This window comes from Nuphar pumila, chromosome 12, assembly GCF_984573655.1.
Source record: "Nuphar pumila chromosome 12, dmNupPumi1.hap1.1, whole genome shotgun sequence".
NCBI classification, from domain to species: Eukaryota; Viridiplantae; Streptophyta; class Magnoliopsida; order Nymphaeales; family Nymphaeaceae; genus Nuphar; species Nuphar pumila.
In genome coordinates this window covers 88728575-88751433 of record NC_143260.1, presented here as the reverse complement: position 1 = coordinate 88751433, position 22859 = coordinate 88728575, and the positions used below count along the sequence as shown (strand labels likewise).

Below are 22859 nucleotides of genomic sequence, written 5' to 3'. Positions count from 1 at the left end.
TGTCCAAATGGTTTCACATTATTTGCAGTAATCCTCTCATCATTAACTATTGAGAACAGTGGGATATTCGCTAAAGGAGTGAGCTAAATAACTGGTGGCTGAGATAGATGTATATTATCCACAAGATTTTTATCATTCTATTCTTTTACATCACTTCAAACTCCCACTTAATGTTTAACTATGCATCCTCCAACTTGTTTAACTTTGTAAATATTAACAATTTGTGTAGCTTTACTAGCAACTAAGTAAATGTTGTCTCTATATAACATTGACTAAATATCATCATTGTCAAACAGATGTATCAATATATCTTCATCATCTAATTTTGGAGTGCACTTATACTGAACCATTAACTCTTCTATATATTCAGTTTTACGAGACATTAATGCTACAAATTTCTTATAGCTGCTATTTTTAAAAACCATTATATAGAACTCCAAAAGGATGGATCAATGCTACAGTAATTTACAAACATCATTTCAGCAACCATCATAACTGCTTATACCAACCACACAATGTATCACTCAGTTAACAACTCTGAAAACCAATAAACTACAATACCTCACATAACCAACTCATATTCAATGTTTGTGCATGGTTAACCCTAGCCCCAATCAAACCGAGATAAATATTGACAAGCAGCATAAAAATAAGTAACTATATGTGCATTTATATAGGACGAAAACCCAAAATAATAAAAAAAACTAGCAGGCAAATCGATAAGGGTTTTTTGCAAAGTCGATGCCCATCGAAATATTCGTTTGAATGTCGCTGAAATGTCATTGAAAGATTGTTGAAAAGATTGGGGACCACCAGTTGCGGACCATAAGAACCATAAGAATGCTAGGTGTTGCAAAAATTGGGAATCCTCATGAAAAAAGAGAGTTGTGAAACAAAGCATCATTTATATGGGACAAAATTTCGCAAAGAAAAAATAATTTTGCAATACGGGTTAGATTCTAATAAGAAATTTTGCAATATAGGATATTCATAAATATTTTAAAATTTTGCAATACTTTATGCAATACTCGTCAACAATTTCACAATTATCGAACTTCTGCAAATTGTATGATTTTTGCGCAAAAACTCGTGATGAGTTTCACAAATTTTTTGAATTTTTGCATTCTTTTTTGGAATTTTGAAACCTTGTGCAATTTTGTTGAGGAGTTCAGTGGGTGTATTATTTTAGCATCATGACAGTGCGAAAATAAAAAATTCGCACATGCAAGGGGTAAAAGCAACAAGAAAAAATTGATAACTGCAATATTGTCCATTCAACAGATTTGGTAAATTGTGAGGCATTTTAAAAAATGTGTCATTTTTTTTGTCGTATAATACGGTCATTTTCTGAAAACTATTCTCAGTAGGCAGTGGGGAGTGCTTATAGAGTTTTACATTGGAAACACTTACTCAAGTCCTAAATTAAGGCGACACCTCCCAACTCATAACGGATCATGAAAATCATATCAGTGGTTTTTCTGCACAAAATTGAAAAAAAAAAATCAGTAGAATAGGCAACACAATAAATGCCTTTTAAACCTTAATTTCAAGAACAATTTGCTATAGAGACTATTTGGTTGAAATGAAACCCTCATAACAGACTAGGAACGGTTCAACATATGTCAAGCAATTAGCTGAGGCAATTCTTATCATATAAAGGTCCTAAAATACTCAGGGTTGAACTGGACAAGACAAGACAAGACAAGCTCTAGACTTCCCACAACTAGGGGTGCAAAAGAGCCGGAGCCGATCTTTGGCTCCAAGAGCTCGGCTCAACATACTTTTTGACTGCTCAGACCCGGCTCAAGCTCGAAGCCGGGCTTGAGAATTGTTGTACGAGCCCGGCCTGTGGCCGAGCTTGAGCCTGGCTCAGCTCATTAGGTCAAGAACAGTTCCTGAAATGGGGGCAGATTTAGCAAAGCCTGAGAGTCACACCAGATTCGCTTTCGATTTGGATTCATATACATGGAGAGCCTGCCATCGCAGCCAATCTGCTAGCATCATTCATGCATCCCTCTGAAGGAGAATAATGTTAACAAAGCCTGTGAGCCGCACCAGATTGACCTCTCCTCTGCGAGAGAGAGAGACCTTGTATTACAAAATCAATAAATTATAAACATATTCTACAAGCTATCTTAAAATTACCATGAGTGTCCTCTTTTCTCTTCCTAGTAAAAGAATATACCTCCTTAATTTTCAAAAGTGCATTACAAATATAACATGAAGTTGCTCCCACATACACTGCAAGATCGTTCAGCTCAACACCTTGTAGGGCAACTTCTTTTGTTTTCACCAGATGACCAACTTCATCTTGGTTGGCATACTTTTAAGTTACAGCTTCAGGTGCAGAATTGCAGTAAGGGGTGTGCAAGCACACAAGCCTAGTGCTGGTGAGGCATGCAAATGCAAATGTCAATCCCATCACAAGCCCGAAGACACTCTTCCTAGGGTCCAACCGGATGACACGTCGGAAAATACTTCCAAAGCTTGGAAGAAGCATCCCGCAAGCTAGAACCATCCAGTAATCAAGCCCGTCGTAGCTGATACGTGCAAGTATTGCCCCAATGGCAGATGTTGGACCAGAAAGACCCATCAATGCTGAAGCTGTGAGCGCAGCTCGCCAACTATCGGTGGCACCATACACACAGCTTGCTACAGCTGCACCGCGAGGGAGGCCATGCAAGGAAACTGGCAGCACCATGTGACGCCCAAGACCATAGGCTTTTGGAGCAGCTACACCTAGAGCAAGGCCCTCAGCCAGTGCATGAAGGGCCACTGTTCCACATGCTAGGAATGCTTGAAGTGTCAGAGCACTTATGGGAAAGCCGGATGGTGTCAGGTTGTTTGTTGAGGCCTTTCGCTGGGCTAGCCTGAGGATGCCCATCGTCGAAAAATGGAAGAAGATAGAACCCAAAATCAGAAGAATCAAAATAGTGAAAATTCCAATCTTTGCACCAGCCCATAACTGTAAAGGTCGCCAAGCAGCAAGAACAAAGGCGATCCCTGAGGAGGCACCTGTGAGAAAAGAGTGCTGCAGGGAGAATGTGATGGTTACTGCAACCAAAGTGGCACCACCAAAGAAAGGACCGAGACCGAAAAGAAGGGAGACCAAGAACCCATAAAGATGCTCCGGGCTGCAATACAAAATTCCAGATATGATCCAAAGGAAAAGATCAACAAATGCAGGCATGCCAACACAGCACGCATGTGCATAGAACCATCAAATCACATTTTAAAGATGATATATGCATACAATGATACAAATATATTTGTGTGGGTGTGAGGGTGGGTGCACGCACACACAGGCATCTACAGATGGATGGTGCAAGCCCCACCTTTTCTGAAGAAAAGCTAGTGGCTATGTTACACGGATACTCCATTTTGACTGTTGTTCCATATTCCTTTAGATACAAGACATATTGGAAATTTCATAAAAATGGATGTATCCTTGTATCTGCAGCCGTATCCATGTGACATAGGCTAGGGCAGTGTTTGGCACCCCATCCTGGACCCTAGCAGGCCTTCCAGGATGTGGGTCCCACATATTTTAGATTGAAAGGAGTTTGAAACAGAATTACCAAAAGCTTCTTAGGCAGGTGGGCAGCACGCTTCCCGAAAACTTGCTTCGAAAGCGCGATACTCCTCTCTTCCAAAACTTCATGGGAACCTCGATTTCCCCACACTTCTTCTATTCTTTCATGCTTTTCATGTATTTCCTCTCATGCTTTCACTCACTTCCCATGTACTTTCTTTAAATTGATAACCATCATTGTTAGATTAATAGATTTTAACAAAAATTTTACTAAAAAATCATGAAATATAAGAATAATCAATTTTATTTTAGGTTTTATTTGCTTCTTGTTCGATTCCTATTCAATTACCATATTGCTTCATTTTTTATTTATATTTTGCTTTCAAATTGATACTTCGCTTCCCGCTTCCTATAAATTTCAAAATGCCTCGCTTCTCACTTCCGCTTCCCATATCGTTTCTCGCTTCCGCTTCTTAGTTTGGCAACCTTGGTTTGAAAGCCATAAAAAAAAACTCCTTCACATCTTTAAAGGTGACTTAGGAAGACAGTTTCAGGAAGGAGAAAAATGCTCCTTGTAGGAAGGAGCAGGATAACAAAATCCAGCATCGTCGGAATGAAATTTTATAACGAGCTTGTTCCCGTTAATTACCCATATGCCACATCAAAATGTGGCATTAGGGTTTTCACGGATACTTCTCAGCGCCTCCTCAACACTTCACCATCGTCCGCTGCCTAAAGCATCCTGCCTCTTCGACAGTAGGGCGAGCTCTCTCTCTAGATTGTAGTTGGGGGGGGGTCGTCACAACCCCCTCTGTTGTCCACCATTCCGTGAAGCCCTCTTTTTTTTGGTTAAATTTGGCATCCACCAAGACATTGGTAGAGAGGGCATAGGGATGAAAACAAGGAGGCTTGTAGGGTTTGGACATCAAACCCCTCTTTTTTTTGTTAAGATTTGTCATCCACCAAGACATTGGTAGAGAGGGCATAGGAATGAAAACAGGGAGGCGTGTAGGGTTTGGACATCAAATCCCTCTTTTTTTTTGTTGGTTATCCACCAAGACATCTGGATCTTACCAATGTCCCTTTGTTAATTTGACGTCTCTATGGTCCACAAGAGACAATGTATCTCAAGCAAACAAACATATATGGGGGTGCCTGTTTCTTTGTGATGCCATTTGATATTGACTGTCTACAAACAAGTGTACATGGTGCAGAATGTTTTTTGAGAACGCTTGTATGCACCTTTTTATATATAAAAGAGTTGGTGGTGTTGCAGGGCATACATAATTGACATTTTCTGTGCTTATATACTTAATCATTGTAGTATAAAGTAATAATGAATTATCAATTTCAACTTGAGCTGATTCAATGTCAATTAGGTATGCCCTCTATGGTCTCTAGATCAGTTGTTTTTTGTTTTGGATGCTTCATGGGTGTGTAAAATTGAGGGATGAGCAGTTAGGGGTTCCATCGGTATCTTTTTAACTCCGCCATTGGCATGACGACCAATGTCAGTCAGCCTGGAAAAAGGAGGGAAAACTATTGACCATATAGGCTGATAACACTGTCATTACATATGTTCTGTATTAGGGAGAAAAAACTGCTTATTTAGCAAAAATACAAGACTTGCACAAAAGCAACTTGCAAAGAATAGCAAGGATGCCAATAAAAATACTTACCTATGTCACATGGGTGCGGGTGCGACACGGGTGCGGCGCAATTTCAAAAATTTTGGACACGGGGACTCGGCTATATATATATATATATATATATATATATATATATATATATATATATATATATATATATATATATATATATATATATATATATATATATAAAAGACTCGGTCAAAGTTGTGCCCATTAGGGGACAGGTGATGAGTTGTGAAGCCTGATTCAGGGGTTTTTTCCTTACAGGAGGGGGGGGGGGGGGGGGGGCAGCACCCCCCCCCCAAGATTTTTTTTTTAATTCTGTAGCCCAGAAAATTTTAAAAAAAAATCCAAAAAATGGACCAAAATGACCCTGGGTGCGTGACCGCACCCAGGGTCGGGTTGACCGAGTCCGAGCCGCACCCGTGTCGGTGCGTGTCGACGTGGGTGCGTCGACCTTGGAGCCGAGTCCGTGTGACATAGATACTTACTTTTGTAGGCTCTCTAAAAGACAATGATGATTTATTACAATTTCAAGTGCATATTTCTTGCTATTTTTAGTTTTATGTTGTTGACTATTTTAACATATGCCTGAATGTCATACACCTTAACATTTCTCTGGTGTGATTCTGCTAGTATATTAATTTTGTTATTTTGTACTTTCACATATACATGTTATTATGAAAAAACATCTCTATAGGCCTTTTTGCTATAAGAATGTTTTAATTTTTAGTATATTAATGCATATTAATTTTGTTATTTTGCTTTGAATACCTGCTCTTCTTAAGCATCACATTACACCATCCCTATAGGCCTTTTTGATTACTTTGTTTCTTTCTTTTTTTGTGGTTTTTAATGTTTTTATCATTTTAGTTCTGCATATATATTTTTGTTACATAGCCCATCTCTGTAAGCTCCATTTTTGGTTTGTGAGTGGCAGAAAGTGGCTGCCCTTATTTGTTTTTTCTTTGGATATATTACCTACTTTGCCTTTCCCTGTCTTTTAACTCTTATTCATTCTAATGTTCAATTTCTTTCGTAATTGAAGTGATAGTTGGCATGTTCTCACTGTGACTCCCTGAACACTTATAGATACTTCATTTTTTTAATTAAAAAACACTTATCATACTGATGCCAAGACTTACAGACATATGTATGTGTTGTAATTTTCGCTTTAAGCTTTCTTCCAGTTAAAAGGTTGTTTTCAGTACATTCCTAACTTTTCTTCAGTTTGGATGATCTGCTGAAAGTACTTTTGGTTATAGTCTTGTTGGTGGCTAGTTTTAAACCATTTTACATCTATTGGGTTTACTGCTCACCCTGTGGCAGCAATGTGCACTTTATAGAGCTTTCATGTTCAGTTGTTTATTACAGCATTTCATCATTATTACTGGAGTTTGAAAAATGAATTGATAAGATTGACAAAAAATGTGTGGTATTTGATATTGATGACAGTTGTTTCATTTTCTGCTCGTGGTTCTAAGATCAAACTTGATATAACTACTCATGCATTTCCTCTGTGAGCAAGGCTTTAAACTTTGGTTTATAATGCTAATATGATTTTTATAATCAGTTCTTTATTTAAGAGAATATAATCAGAAGCTTAAGATTATTTTGTACTCCTATATTTGCTTTATTGTTCATTATTTGTACTCCTAAGCTCTTCCATGAGTTCTAGACATAGTTTGAAGTGTTTTATGATAGATCTCAACCGTTAGATGTGTTTATCATGCTTGATTTAGTGGGAATCGACTCTTGGATCATGTTTTTTCGATGAAAAAATGTATTTTTATGAGCTGGGAAAAATCGATGCCTTCATAGCCATTGATTTTGGAATCAGGTTCGCCAGACCCATGACCAGACCAGACCCACCTCGAGTTGGGTTCAGGTTGGGCTGGGTGGGTTTAACATATACCCAACCCACCTCGAGTTGGGTTCAGGTTCGCTGGACCCATGATCAGACCCGACCCACCTCATGTTGGTTTCAGGCTGAGATGGGTTGGTTTAACCTTATACTCGACCCAGACCCGACCCACCTCGAGTTGGGTTCAGGTTGGGGTGGGTGGGTTTAACCTATACCCAACCAAAACCCGGGCCATTTTAAAAGGTTGAGGGTAATTTGGTCCTTTATTATAAAAACAGTGTTTTAGAAGGCCTTCTTAAGAATGTGCCTGCATGTGCGAGCATGCATGCATGCATTTGTGTAATGACACTAGAGCTTGTGATTGAGCATTCACACATTTGGAGACTTTCTAGTCTGTTAGCATGCTTTTGGTTTCTTCAAGCATTATCTCTGTGTTATGTATGACAGTATGGGTTACCATGTAGCTCATGTATTTATGCCTGTTTCCACTTAACCTTTCATGCAAAACCTAAATTATTGGGCAGGAAAAATAATTTGGTTTGTATAACCACCACAGTACAGATTTATGAATGAAATGTTACTAAAGGAGAAAGTCACCTGTATTCTTCACTGAAAGTCTGGAAAACCGTGCTTAGTGTTTCCATGAAGGCCACAGAGATTGTAGCAGCTGTTGCAACTTGTGAAGGAGGAGCTTCCTGAAACAAGGTAACCGTCGTTATTGTGCATTGATTGTTTAAATACAGGACAGTATGATTGGAGAAGTTAAAGAAGCTACTCCAAATAAAATCAAGCACATATGAAAAGAGGAATAACTAGCATACAAAATAATGGTTACAGATATCAATTATGGATTATGTACAAGAAGCTGACTCCTCGCTTCATAGGAATAAAGAACAAACACACATTAGTCCTTTGCCAACTATAATTGAACACTTAGTGGCCTCTTCATAACAACATCAGAGCTTCAAATCTTCTATTCATTATTAATATTCTAAACCTATTGTGCATAAAATATGAGTTGTTTTTTGTTGCTGAAGTGTCGATCTTAAACCAAGAAGTCATAAACAGGACAAAAGTAATCCTATTTTCAGACCAGTACCCTTTACTGTTTCCACCCAGTGTCACAAGTGTTTATTCATTGCACATAAAAGGGTTTCATCTGACAGGAAAAACAGACAAAAATCCCCATTCTTCCACGTCTTGAACAATAATAATAGGCATCCTATGAATGAAGAAAATGCTTAGCACGCTTCCATCGTTATATCTCACTAATCTGCATTGTACATAGTTTAGGCCATATTAACACAATGTTCTGAATAAAATAACACCAGAGTAGATGAACAATTTAACAATTTTACCTTGAATGCATCGGGGAGTACCTCTGCCATTACCATCCAGATCATGCAACCAGCAGCAAAGCCTGTACAGAAAGGAAGGACCTTGTGGAATGCATCGGCACATATAAATGAAGGAACAGCTACAATGGGCTGCAAGAAACCAGAATAGAAAATGCAGTCGACTTAGCTTGATTGGCAAACACAGAGAGAAGCACATGGATTGGAAAAACCATGTACTGGAGGAAAGAAACTGAGATATTTAATTAACAGTTATGGAAAGGACAGTCCAGCAGAATAAATTTTCTGTTCCACAAGGTTGCTAATGAAAAGACAATTGTAACTCTAATTTCAACTCAATCTGTAAGAAATAGAATGACCATAAATGTGAAACCCCATGAACAGGGAGGATGTCAACACTTTCCAAGTAAATTCTTAGAACAGCATAAATGTTCATATAAACATCAAAATTACTTTACACATATTTTCTCTTCTGTTCATTTGGTTAAGTGCATATAGATGACTTTTTCTCATCTCATTTCTTGCCATAACTTACTTTTGCTGTAATCTTTCACCTATTCCAGATTTACTGTCACATGGATACGGCTGTGGATACAGAGATACAGCCATTTTTTTGAAGTTTCCAATAACGCTAGTATATAAGGGGACATGATACAGGGGCCAAATTGGAGTATATCTGTTTGACATAGGATTTACTATATGGACTGAAGTAACACATAGGCAACCAGAAATCGCAAGAAGAATAGGGTACTTATTTGTCTGCTTGATAAAATGAAGAGAGAAAACCATATGAATAATGGTTGATCAAATTTGAACCAATACAAATATGTGGTCCCAAGGAATGTATGCATGCTTACCTCTGGGTGAATATTTCACAAGAATATGTAAGCTAGTTGGCAGATAAAACAATATAAAATCTTTTTTTCTAGTGAAATTTAACAGCAGAATACACGGTCCATTTGGATGGGAATGGAGACAGTGGACAATGTGATTTGAACAGTGAGATTCTACAAACCAACTCAAGGCTGTGAAAAAAGAATCATGATGTTAATTCTGCCTATTCTATTGAAGTCTAAAGCTGACGTTAGAGGAAAAAGTCTAATTATGACCAATGATTTTAAAGAACTCTGGCCATTCCCTGTAGAAAGTAAGGAGGTAATTTTTTTTCACTAAGCATATATAGAAGCTCCATACTTCTTCTGCTCCTAGTTACTATTTTGGCAGAAAAAAAACCATTAATGTTTTCTAATGACAGCTTCACATACTTCAAAATTGAAAAGGAAAAATTAAGATCCTAGAACATGAATTCAGCAGCCCAAAGAAGAGGCTCAAATAAGAACATCCACCACAGACAGATGAAATAGTTCGTACCAAAAGGATTAAAGATTTTTTTTTATTTATAACCCGAAGAAACCGCACCTGGCACGAAGACCTGGTCATGCTTAGGGATGGCAGTGGACCGGGGGAAAGCGGGGCCCCGCCCCGCCTCGCCCCATTTGGACCGGGGATGAAGGGTATGAAACGGGGATGGAGGCGGGGACGAAGGTTAAAATCCATCCCCGTCCGGGGGTGGACGTGCACTTTTCCCCGCCCCGCCCCGTCCCCGCCACGATCCCCGCCCCGACCACTTTTCCCCACAATATCCCCGCCCCGCCTCATCCCCGTTTGAATCGGGGATGGAGGACATGAAACGGGGATGAAGGCGGGGATGGAGGATAAAATCCATCCCCGCCGCGGAGGAGGGGCGGGGGTGGAGGATAAAATTTTGAGGCGGGGCGGGGGTGGAGACCTTGTCCCCCGCCCCGCCCCACTGCCATCCCTAGTCATGCTGGCACAGCCTGCCATACCTATGGTCATCGTGCCAGCAGCATAAAACTCTAAGGTTAGGATTCCCATCCCCAGGGCCTATGCTGGGCGCAGAGGGGAACAACTTTTCTTCTTCTTTTTCTCTTTCCTTTTTATTTCTTATTTTCCTTATTTTATGATTACTTCCACAAAAGTTTATTTAAACAGGGGAGAAAATAAGAAATGCTCTTTATTCAAAAAATCTCATCCATAAAAAAGCACAGATACTATGACAGTCATCAACCAATGCACAAAAAGACACATCAAAAACCAACTTATTGTCATGTCATAAAAACCTATTAAAAGGTGCCACTTTGAAAAATTAAAATTTATCACACTTCAAATAATAAAACACTAACTAGAAGAAACATTAGTGATACAATAACTGCAGCACTACTCATATATCAAATTGTGTTTAAGCCATGCCAATTTGTTTGAACAAAGTCACAAACCTTTTACATAAAAAAGGAAACACAATCAACAAAAGTAGTAATAATGGAATACCTGGGGTAATGAAGTAATTACACTCCACAACATTGCATTCTGTGGCGAGACCCCTCTTGAAGCAAGGACCATGCTCACAGCTAAGCCTTCAGGAATATTATGAACAGCTATGGCTAAGGTTACCAGAATACCTTGAGAAAGTCCCTTTGAGCCAGCAAAGGAGACTCCAACACCAGAGCCCTCACCAAATGAATGAAGAGTCATTATTCCAATCACAAGAACTACCTTTCTAGCATCAGCACCTTTAATGTCCAACATGCTTACTTCGCCATATTGCTCCAGAAACTGCATGATTAGAAAATAAGGGTCATTGAGCTCATCACAGACAACCGTTAAGCATCTTAATACTTCCATCAGAAGAACAAAGTGACACCTCAACACAATGTTGTGAAAAGTGTGCCTTGCCTCAAGGCAAGGCCCTTTATGCCTTGAGGCGTCCAGGTATAGTGCAACTAGCATGAGGCGTGCGCCTTTGAGGCGAGGCGTGCCTCAGGCTGAGGAGTGAGCCTCAGGCCACTCTGGTCAAATGGGGGTCAAATCCCCCACTTAACCCAAATTTAACAAGTAAAAAAAAAGGAGAATAGGGGAGGACCGATGGGCTAGGGCACTCCTCTCTATGTCCATCTCTATCTCTCTCTCCTGCCGAAAGGAAGACGAAGGAGGAGGCCCAACAGGTACGCACCTCTCTCTCTCTCTCTCTCTCTCTCTCTCTCTCTCTCTCTCTCTCTCTCTCTCTCTCTCTCCTTTTTTTCTCCTCTTCTTTCTTCTTCCCTCCTTTGTTGTTGTTTAGAAATTAGAACTTTAGATGAATTTTGCGTATAGGATTGAAAGATTTGTCATAAAATTTACTCTTTTACATGCTATTCTCATATTTGTCAGTATCTATTTGACAAATTCTATTTCTTATTGGTTGTTGCTTCATCAATAAGGCAATTCTTTTATTTGAATTTTTAAATATTTTTTAAAGTTTTTAAAATTATATTTTTGAGGCTTACATTTTACGCCTCGCTTCATATTTTGGTGGAGCACTTCGCTACGCCTTTCATAACATTGACTCAAAAACATTAAAAAGAAAAAAAAATTCAATTAGAGCACAAATTTAATTATAATCTAAAGAACATACAAAGAAAAAAACAAAAGAATCAAGAGTGGCAACCGCAGAAGAACAAAACACTCCATGATGTAGACAACCAAAAGTTCTTTTACTATGTAGGGTCAAAAAGCTCATACTCAATTCAATAAGTACCTTATATCACAAATATGAGCTACACAACAGTAATTTCATCAATAGCCAATGGATTAGAAGCTATATATACAGGGTTGGAAAGCTTGTATATCAGATTTTTCACCTCTCACCTGTCAGACAACTATTTCACTTTGGGTGTTCAACAATAACATAAGAATATTAGGACATGCAACATTTATCTAATCACAAGAGAAGGTAACACGATACTTTTCTGAATATCAGAAAGAAAAACAAGTAATGACTAGTGGGAATTAGCTTTTCAAGCAACAAAGATGTGACAGGTTCAACAGCTAATGTGATGACAAAGAAAAACCTTCAAATAAGCTTAAAGCTTAAAGTGCAAATTTCAAATCTTCCAAATTCCAATGCTCTCCATACTGAATACATTAAACACACACAATCAGTACAAGGATAACACATGTTACAACCCAGAAGCGGGCCCAATTTCTTTTGGTGTTCTTTTAATTTTTGATAGAACCTTGTGAAAAGCGTTGAGGCGTAGCGAGGCGCTCCACCAAAATCTGAGGCGAGGCGTAAGCCTCGAGGCGCAAAGCGTAAGCCTCAAAAAAAAAAAATTTAACTTAAAAAAACTATAAAAATTATCTAAAATTATAAATAAATAAGAAATGCTTTATTGATGAAGCACCAACCAACACGAAATAAAAAATCTCAAATAAATACGGAAAAAATATGAGATAATTAGTATAAACTATAAAGAAAAATAATGTCTATATTTTTTTTATAGAAAGAAAAATTTAGACAAAACCTTAGCGTATATTAGTATCTTTTCTGGGGTACATTAATTCACGGGAAACAGAACCCTTATGGTAGTCTTTTCATGATGCACGTCAACAAGAATGCTAATTTTTTCATGATCTTGTAAACTAGGAATGAAGTTTTTTTTCAAGAAGAAAAGAAAAAGAAAAAATGAATACAGAGATCAAGATCACAAATTGACCTGAAGGTAGACTTGGTATATGAGATCATCGTAGCTCCCAGCCATCCTTCCTTCAGCATTCTCAAAGGGGAAGAAGTCGTAGGGAAGTGAGTAATTCAGGAACTTCAATACTGCCTTGAACACATCTATGGAGTATCCTTCTACCTTGATTTCATTAGTTACTTTATCCCTTATCACTCCCACAAACTGTCTGTAACCATCTTTGACTGGAACTCCAATTCTCAACCTCTTCCCCTTTGTTGGAATCATCCAACCTCTTGGAACATCAATGGTGCCGCCGGGCCAGACGACGGATTTAAGAACACAGGCTGGACATGAATAGTTTGTGGTCGTATTCATGTTCTGCCCGTTCAAACTTTGCGAGAGTCCGAGATCCAGACTCCAAAATCCAATCTCTCTTGCTCCCTTCTCCATGACATTGATAATTTGGAAAATTCTAGTCTGTAGCTGACCATCTACAAGCCGGAATTCACCACTCAATCCTCTGAATCTAGTCCCCAACACTGCTTCCAGCAGTTTCGGACCCGAAGGGGAGATCCCCAACATCGAAAGGTCGGTCGAATCCCCAATCATGTTTGGATTGATGAACTTGGAATTGCCAGCACCATTGGCTTTCTCTACTGCAAGAGCCAGTGCATATGTTGTATCATAGGCCCATACCCCGAACACGTTGAGTTCTGGTGGAGCTTCTATTGCAGGATTGTTCGGCCGGAATCTACGCCTCCATCTCTCTGTGAAATCTCTCAAGGCTTTCGATGGGGGCACATATGTTTTCACTCCAATGACACCTCTCATGGATGCTATCACCGAAGCATTCATGGAGCCCAACAGATTCCCTAGTGAGTTTGTGATGATCCAGACATAGTCTTCACTCATCATGCCATTGTTATTAACTAAAGTGAAGAACTTGGCACCAAGAGACGAAGGCAAGTGCACAACAAAGACCCGGGTCTGTATTGAAGCAAGCTGGTTGAGTTCCTCCTTGATGAAGTCATTGGTGACTGTAGGTGGAAGAAGAGACCTGTAAGGAACTGCAACACCAATCTGCTTAAGCGCATCGGTTAAGAACGGGATCATCCCCATCCCGAAATTCGAGTCTTCGTAGACGGGTACCACTTGTCGCCATCCATACGCTTTAATCGTTGCGACGATTGCATCTACTTGGGATGAATCGATCTCCACAGTCCCTACGAAGTAAGGAGTCTTAGTTGTTGACAACGAAGGGCTTGTAGCAGAGAATGAAATGATGGGAACTTGAGTGCTATCTCCCAATCGAGCGACGAACTCTGCATCTCCCGATCTCTGTGGTCCTATGATGGCTTCCACCTCCACATTCTTCAATAGATCGATAGCTAACATAGAGTAAAAAAAGAGGATTAAAGAGGGAGAGGGGCTGCGAGAGAGAGGGAGAGAGAGAGACTGTGAGAAATGGGAAATGGGCTGCGAGAGAGGGAGAGAGGTTGCGAGAGAGAGGGAGAGATTGTGAGAGACGAGAGAGAGAGAGGGGCTGCGAGAGACTATTTAGGGCCCCCGACCCTCGTGAGGGTCGGGGGCAAGATTTTAATTATGGTCAAATGAGGGCTTTGACCCTCATTTGACCATAATCATAAGGTGTGCGCGCCTCACCCTGAGGTGCGCCTCGCCTCGAGGCGTACGCCTCTGTGCATTTGTGCCTCAAGCCTGCGCCTCAAGGCACAAAGGCCCTCGCCTTGAGGCAAGGCGTGCTTTTTGCGCCTTGAGGCGCGTTTTTAATAACACTGGATAGAACTAATGTATTGATTTATTGTTCCATTGGAGCGGGCGTAGCGGGTCTTAGGGATGAGATGTCAAGCTCCTTCATTTTTTGAAGAATCGGGACATGACTATGTGGATCAAGATACAAGAGTTGTCAGAACCTGTGAAATAGCCCATATTGTGAAAGATACCCGGGGATCCACCCAAGACGCCACCTCACACCCCCATGGGGGGGCCATCCCAGCTCATGTGGAGTCCGGCATGCTGACGTGGAAGCTTATGTGGCTGAGCATAGAGTGAAAAAGTCAAAAGACATGTATCCTCTTCCTATTCAAGCAATTGAGGAGGGTGCAAAGCCCACAGGAAAGACACATCCCAGGAAAGCTCTCTACAAGGAGAGAAATTTTCCTAATCTACGAGGACACTTGGCACATCAAGGAAGAAAAGAGAAAAGAAGAAAAAAGATAAATGGAAGGGTCCATAAAGTCAACAAGGTAAGTTCAACTAGAAAGAGAAGGAAAGGAAACCAAGTGAGACCCATAGGGGGTAACAACTTGGAAGGAAGAAGAAAAGGGAAGCCAAGTAGGGCCCAGGGTGGGGCGCCTCTTGGGTACGAGAAGGAAAAAAAGAAGCAAGAAGAAAGGAAAGAGGGCGGCTCCCCTTACTTTCCTATTTTGAGAAGGTTGACTTTTCAACTCTCTCTCCTACTTTCTATTTGGTGTAAGAAGGATATTTCCTCTCTCTTACTTGCTAGTTTTGGTACTAAGGTCAAGTATAGGATATTTTTATTTTATGCATTGTTGTTTTTAGTAATTAGATTATGGTAATTAGGATTTGGCTAAGAAGGACTCTCCTTCCTAGTTTAGTTTTAACTGTCAGTTAGGACCTATTTTGTTTTGACAGTTAAAGGGTGTATAGAAATTTGGGTTAGATTTTTTTTATTAGAGCAGAACCTAGACCTAGGCCAAACATTATAAACAAAGACCTTGGGTCCCCTTTGATTATTATTGAATTTATGAATTGACTTTTCTCTCTCTAGCTCTTTATGGACGTCCCTTTGGGAATTTTCTCTCTCTCTCTTCTTTCTCTTCTCCCCCCTCTCTGATCTATGTGAGGACCAGACCCCCAAGGGTTTGTCATTCACCTCCGTCGAAAGGCTCAAGCTCTCCCGGTGTCTCGACCGTGGAATCTTGCTTCTCGCCGAACTCATCGGCGTTGCTGCATTGCAAATCGTGTGTCGGAGTTGCAGATCATAGGAGACACCATCTCAACCTGCTACAGACTTCCCAGATACCCCTAGGGTCCATCCATAGCCTTAGATTCACTTTCCCTTAATTTTTGGAACTCAAAAACCAAAACTACACCTTACCAGGTACTTGATTTTGTTGTTTTGCCCAAACCGAATTTCCCTTACCTCCTGCAGCCTTTCCCTCTGTCCAACACGTGTCTCAAACCTTTCCTCACATCTCTAGACCACGTCCTACGAGTTCTAGACCTTTACCCCTCTCTGATTTCCCAATTGAGCCCAAATTGCATTACATGATTAGCCGCTTAGCCTCGATTTCACCCGTATCACCTCATTTGCCACAACGAAGAACCTCCAACCTCTTCCTCACCATGTCAACCAGGGTACATGCCCTAGGACACTCAATCCATAGGTCCCAAGGTGAAAATACCTCAAGTTCGATCTATTAGAGTCCACAGGAATCCGATTAGAGTACCTATCTGCCGCGAGCCCTAGATTCCCGATCGGGCCTTCTTCCGATCTCAACACTGGTTCGTCCAGCCCGAACCATGAAATCTTTAAGGGTACTACACACATCAAACACAAAAGCATAAATCACATCACCCTGAATATGTATACTTTACTATTGCATTTAATCAGTGTCATCCGATTCAAAAACACCAAAAAGTTGAGCCAATCACATAGATAATCCTGTTCAAACATAGGGTTAAAAAGAAAAAAATTCTTTTAGGGGGGCTATTAGACATTGTGAGTTAGAGATGGTTTTTGCATATGATGTTTATATGATATCTAGTTGTGAACCAATCAACTATTGGTCGCTACCAAAAGAAATGATTTATTTTCATTGAAGTTTCATGTCAGTACTATCAAACCCAAAAGATGGTGAAGAAAATAAGTACATAAGATGATACATATGATGCTACAAAATGAAAAATAACATAAAATGCGAAAGCAGTACCTTCTTACAAAGCCAGATGAAAATGCCCCCTGTAAGGATCCCAATAACAACCCAGCTACCACTGCCAGAGATCTGACCTTCTTGCACAAGGTCAAAACTTGCAGCTAGCATCACGCCTGAAGCCATCCCATTGCACACCCCTGCCCATTGAGGCTCCAGCTCCACAAAGAAGAAAGGCACTGCACCTAAGCCAGTTGCCGCTGCCATTGCCAAGGTGAACCAAGCAACCGTAGAGACTGCAACTCTAGCACTATTGCCCTTCCTATCCTTGAATCCGTGAGAAGCATCACCATAGCTATCAAAAGTTTCTGAACCAGATCCATCTATGACAGAGGACTCCAAATTCCTGCGAGGCGCAGTCACAACTCTTTTATGTGACTGTCCTTCCAATACTCCCTCTGAATCTAAGCTTTCGGCTGTTGAATCTGCCAGGACAGATCCACACAGCAGTACAAGAACCACCTATAGTATACATGCTTGTCCAAATCTTAGTGTCATCGTCCTCCACCAATCCACTTATGAATCATGAATATGACATCAAAACTTAGGCAATAAATCTGCCTCCATAAACATCTAACAGAAAGCAAAAGAAAACAGAATCAGCCTCATATACATCACAGCAAATATCAGACAAAATATATACAATCAGATTTTCCCAATTATGAAAACACCATCGATCGTTTGACACATTCAAACTGTTAATGCCATAAGTACAAGGATCCAAACAAAGCTCCAACTCATCATGTTATCAGCATCTCAAAAACAAACATCTAGAAAATTGCACACAATAACAAACCATGACTAACCATCCAGAAGCATCTGATCTCCTTATTAAAGCTTAAGCAAAAACAAACACTGGAACAAAATCCATTTTTCAGCTAAAAAAGAGGCCCCCAACCAAGCTTGACAGACTAGGAAGGGGAAGCAGGCAATGATACGGGAAGCAGAAACGAGAAGTGAGACATTTCAAAATTTATAGAAAGCGAGAAGTGAGGAATCAATTTGAAGGTGAAATGTGAATTGAAAAGGATGTGGTATGATAATCGAATGGGAAGTTAATAAAAACTAAAATAAAAAATGTGTATTCTTAAATTTCATGATTTTTTAGTGCAAGAATTAAATTTGTGTCATAATCTAAAAATGATAATTACCTATTTAAAGAAAGCACATGAGAAGTGAGTAGGAAATATGAGAGGAAGGAGTGAGAAATATAGGAAGCATGGATGACGCATGTGGGAAGCATAGAAGAAGCATGAGAGAATTGAGATTCCCATCAACTTTAGCAAGAGTATCGCGCTCCAGAAGCTAGTGTTTTAGAAGTGTGCTTACCACCTATCTAATAAGCTTTCGATAACTCTGCCCCCAACCTTTAAAATACCGACACCCATAATCGAAATTCCTGATATCCGTACATCCAAATTTCAATTGACATGAACATCAACCACGAGGCGAGAGCACTATATCAAGGATTCAAACATAAAAGAACATAATTCAAGACTCGGCACAATCCAAAAAAACAGAATCAAGAGGCTGCTCACAGGCAAAGAATATCGACGAAAAGCATAAAAAAACATGGCGTCATTTGCACACCACAAACCCTAAGGGCGTAAAATTTGCATTTTTTCAGTAATTTCATAATTCAGAACACGCAAAATTCATCAAACATTCCCAAACAAAATAAAGCCAGAAACAGAATTCACGTACCACTAAAAATCTTCTACTAGTAATACCAAAAAGCAAAAAAGAGGAAACCGACTTTCATCCAATACCTCATCGAGATAACGAATGATCCTCCGCACAAATTCAAGGAATCACGTCCGAATCGAGAGAAAAAGAACGCTCGGTTCTCCGAAAAAACCCTAATCTACCTCGGCGCTCAAACTTTCACCCAGGGAAAGAAAAATCGGAGGAAATTTGCAGTGAATATTGTACGGAGAACATCAACGTAACCGATAAATGAGTCGATTAAAGAGGCGAATAAATAACGAATTTAAAGACGATTTCAAACACAGAGAGTTACAACAGGGAAACGGAGATGGGAGCCCGTACCCAAACCACTGTACCTCGAGGAAGAGAGGTTACAGATGCCGGAAAACCACTTTCCGGTGGGTTAGAGGGGAAATGGTGGTTTTCCGGCCATGTTTTTGCGCTATCCGTCCGTTTGATGTCGCCGGAATTTTGACGTAGCGGAAATTGAGTTGAAGGGTAGGAGACAGACCTGTCGAGGTTTAAAAGGCTTGTTATGAAATTATGAAAATGTACATTCTTTCATGGTCAGGGACATATGAGGTCTTCCCTGTTGAAAACTTGAAATGTGGAAGGGCAAGCACACCGAGAGCAGATCAAATGATCTGAGTGATTTGGCGTCCTCACCGTCCACAATGTACACAAGACCATGAATCAACAAAATGCATCTTAGAATATTTCTAGGAAAGGGCGTGTAAGAGACACAGCATTTTTAGGTTCAAGATGATCTTGATATTTCAAACCTTAAGAGCGTGTTTGATACACCGGACTCGTGCAGGGCCCACAGGTCTTTGACCGAGCGTTGTCCCGTGTTTGATACGGGCGTCACATGGCTTCTAAGACAGGACAAACAACTTCTTGCACAACGCTTTAATAAAGCATTTAGGCTCTAGACCCGAGGGGTTTGGCGTAGTTGTATTGGGGCCTAGACTGTTTGACGGGCAGTCTAGGTTCAAATCCCATGGGCACGGCAGGCTGAGGCATAGCAGCTGAGTCTCTGTACTTGAGGCAGTTTCTCTGAGTAAAAAATAAGCATTTAGGCTATGTTTAGAAGTCGTAGATGGTAGTTAACGAGGGTGTAATCAATAAAATCGCTTTCTCAGGTTTCTTGAGAAAGCTATTCTAAAAGCCTGAAATCTCATGCTCTTTGATCAATAAAACATAATGAATTGAAATCATTTCAAATCCCATGAAAGTTGAGCCACGTACCCTCGAAGAAAAGAGAGATCTTCTTTATTAACTTTCTGTTTTTAATATTAAATTATCAAAACCAAATCAAAACACTAATAACTACAAGCATCCTAAATTATGCATTTATGCTAATTGATAGGAAAACCCTACTATTATTCTAAACAAAATCAAATCAAGCAATATTTATGGTTCATGCCTAAGGGTAGTTTAAAAAAAAGGCACAATAAAACCGTAAAACTATAACCAAATATTATGTCATTCTAAAAAAAACAATATTCGTGGATTCATGTCTAATAAAAATTTAAAAAACATTAAAAAAAATAAAACCATAATTAAACATTTATGTTATTCTAGAAAGTTCAAATCAAAACCCTAATTCCTGAAAACATCATCATTATGCATTTTATCTAATAAAAAAACTCTTAATATTGTAATTGAACTAAATTTACATAATATTCATGGATTCATGCCTAATGATAATTAAAAAAAAACACAAAAAACCCTAAATCCATAAACTAAACATTTATGTTATTCTAAAAAAATCAAAAACCTAAACCCTAACAATACATTAGTCTAATTGAAAATACCCTAAATCAACTCTATCAAGCCTTATGAAAAAAAAAGTGTTTGGAAAGAAGAAGAAAGAGAGTGTCTCAGCCACCAGGGCTAGGGCCATGGACCAGAAAGGTTGCTGGATCATGGACGGTTGAACCTAATCCATCAAAGTTGAGAGAGAGAGAGAGAGTCGGGGTAGGGGATGTGGGAGGGGGGAGAGGCGTGAGTCGGGTCTAGGTGTTCCCACCCTGACCCGTCCATACATAGAGTCAAGGTGGGCACTGCCCTCTTTGATCTAAACCCCTTATTGGAGAAAAATTGGGGTCAGGGTGGGCACGTGCCCACCCTGGCCCCAATGTGGCTCTGCCCTTGGTGATGGATCAGGTTGGGGCTTGGGTTGAGCAGACCGCCAAACTCAAAAGGTGGTGCTAGTGTTAGCAGGAGTCAATCGAACCATTTGGTTTGCCCCATAGTTCGTGGTCTAGATCCAAGAAAGAAATGCAACCATGACCTTCACTCATGCGAATGAGTTCAGAACTCCACCGGATGTGGATCCCAGGCTCAACACCTACACCCCGTACAAACAACTATGAGATGGAATGACATGCATGGCGTGTCCTTTTTACTAGAGCAAATTACATAAATGTTTAACTTCACAATTGTCACATTCAATTGAATGCTTTTTTTTAATGCATTTGAAATGCCAATAGTTAAAACAAACAAATGTCGCAACCTCTTTTTGTTATTTTGTCCAAATGATGAACCGAGTGGGTTTACGGTCAAGCATGTCTTTTAAAATGAATACAAAAAATACACATAATTTACCACAGGCGTTATTCCCCTTGCGTAAGCCGAAGCCAGTGGCTCCCTGGGGTCAAGGGGTGCGCCCGGGTTTACACCTGTAAGAACCATAATTTTTTAGTAGACTTCTGAATAAAAAGAAAAGGTATTTTTATGTAATTTCATCGTATTGACCTGGAATGTGAAACAGGAATTTTGGGGAGCCAATTATACTTAGGACACATATATCCTTAGGGATATATACTCAAAACATTCAGGGAATCATATCACACTCATTTGGCAAAATGAGAGAATTTCACAAAGATGATCTGCTTCATCTCATCGAGACAAAGAGAATGGTGTACTTACTTTTTTCGCAAAAAATATTAGTGAAACCCTGAGAATATGTGGGCCCCACATAAATATCTCACAAGAATATCTGTGGGACCCACATAAATATCTCACAAAAATATCTTGTGGGCTTCACATAAATATCTCATAAAAAAATCTAGGTGGGCGCCAATGAGAATATATTTGTCCTTATCTAAAAAGGGTAGGTAGAAATCAGAAAGAAGGGGCATGCTTATCATTTGGACTGGGGCCCACATCCCACCTCTATAAATAAGACCCCCAACCCCCTTTTTAAAAATTACCAAGCCTTTCTCTCTCTTCTCTCTAGATTTCTCTCTCATCTCTCCTCTTTCTCTCTCTTGGTTCTACTCTAGGTAAGGCCTACTTGACCTGGATCAAGCCCACTTGAGGTGAACTTAGACCTGCCTGACCTAGACTGAGCCCACTTGGGTCAAGCCTACTTAACCTACCAAGTTAGCTTTTCTCTATCTTCTTTTATTTCTTGGTCTTAGCCAGGGTCAAGCCCACTTGACCTAGATTGAGCCTCTTAGGGTGAGCTCAAACCTACTTGACCTAGACAAAGCCCACTTGAGTCAAGACCATTTGACCTTGATAGGTTGACTTTCTTTACCTTCTTGGCTACTTCTTTCTTGCCTAGGCCCAACCCATTTGACCTGGACCGAGTCCACTTGAGGTAGGCTTGAACCCAGTTGAACCTAAGCTAAGTTTGATCCATTCTCGGCCTATATCTCTCTATTTCATTACGTTGATGAGTTCTACATGAGATGCTCTTGGTTGTGACCGTACCGAACGTAAGAATATGTTAGCCATGACTTAAGAGCGCATTTACGCTTGCGCTAAGACACCTCTACCAGATTTTTGGTAGGTTTGCACGTTGATCTCTATTTCAAATTATATTTGTTGAAATAATTATCGTGTATAGTAGGATTTTTCTTACCGTACACCTTTTTAAAACAATATTGGGTCTTAGTTTTTAGTTCACACCCTCTAGACCACTGCAAGCTTGCTTCGGTGTTCACACGCATATCCTTGTAACTATTTTTTGATATTTATGGTGAATTATGTGCTATAATGTCATAGTCCTTAGTTCGCGCCCTCTAAATCACCGCAAGCTTGCTTTAGTATTCACACACATATCCTTGCGACTACTTTTATATATAGATATGTGTGTGTGTGTGTGTGTGTGTTCTTTTACGTAAGTTACTTAGCCTAATGCATGGATTCATTCACTGGGTCATGCTTTACGCACTTTACTTAGCCCGATGCGTGGTTTCACTCACGAGGCTTTGCTTTACATACTTTACATAGCCTGATACATGGT

The 22859-nt window shown here is 40.0% G+C and overlaps 1 protein-coding gene across 2 annotated transcripts; it reads right to left on the bottom strand.

Annotated features, from left to right (window-relative positions):
- Positions 1 to 2045: 2045 nt before the first annotated feature.
- On the bottom strand, positions 2046 to 19094 carry LOC149821158 (putative zinc transporter At3g08650). 2 transcript variants are annotated; one of them, XM_089982569.1, is made up of 6 exons: positions 18958 to 19094; positions 16895 to 17467; positions 10753 to 11037; positions 8407 to 8535; positions 7646 to 7743; positions 2046 to 3134 (listed from the first exon to the last, which is right to left on the bottom strand). In XM_089982569.1, the coding sequence occupies exons 2-6, from the start codon at positions 17099 to 17101 to the stop codon at positions 2327 to 2329; spliced, it is 1527 nt and encodes a 508-aa protein (XP_089838695.1). In that variant the 5' UTR covers positions 17102 to 17467; positions 18958 to 19094; the 3' UTR covers positions 2046 to 2326. The 2 variants fall into 2 exon arrangements, with proteins under 2 accessions (XP_089838695.1, XP_089838696.1); XM_089982570.1 differs by having other exon boundaries at positions 18944 to 19056.
- Between the last annotated feature and the right edge of the window lie 3765 nt (positions 19095 to 22859).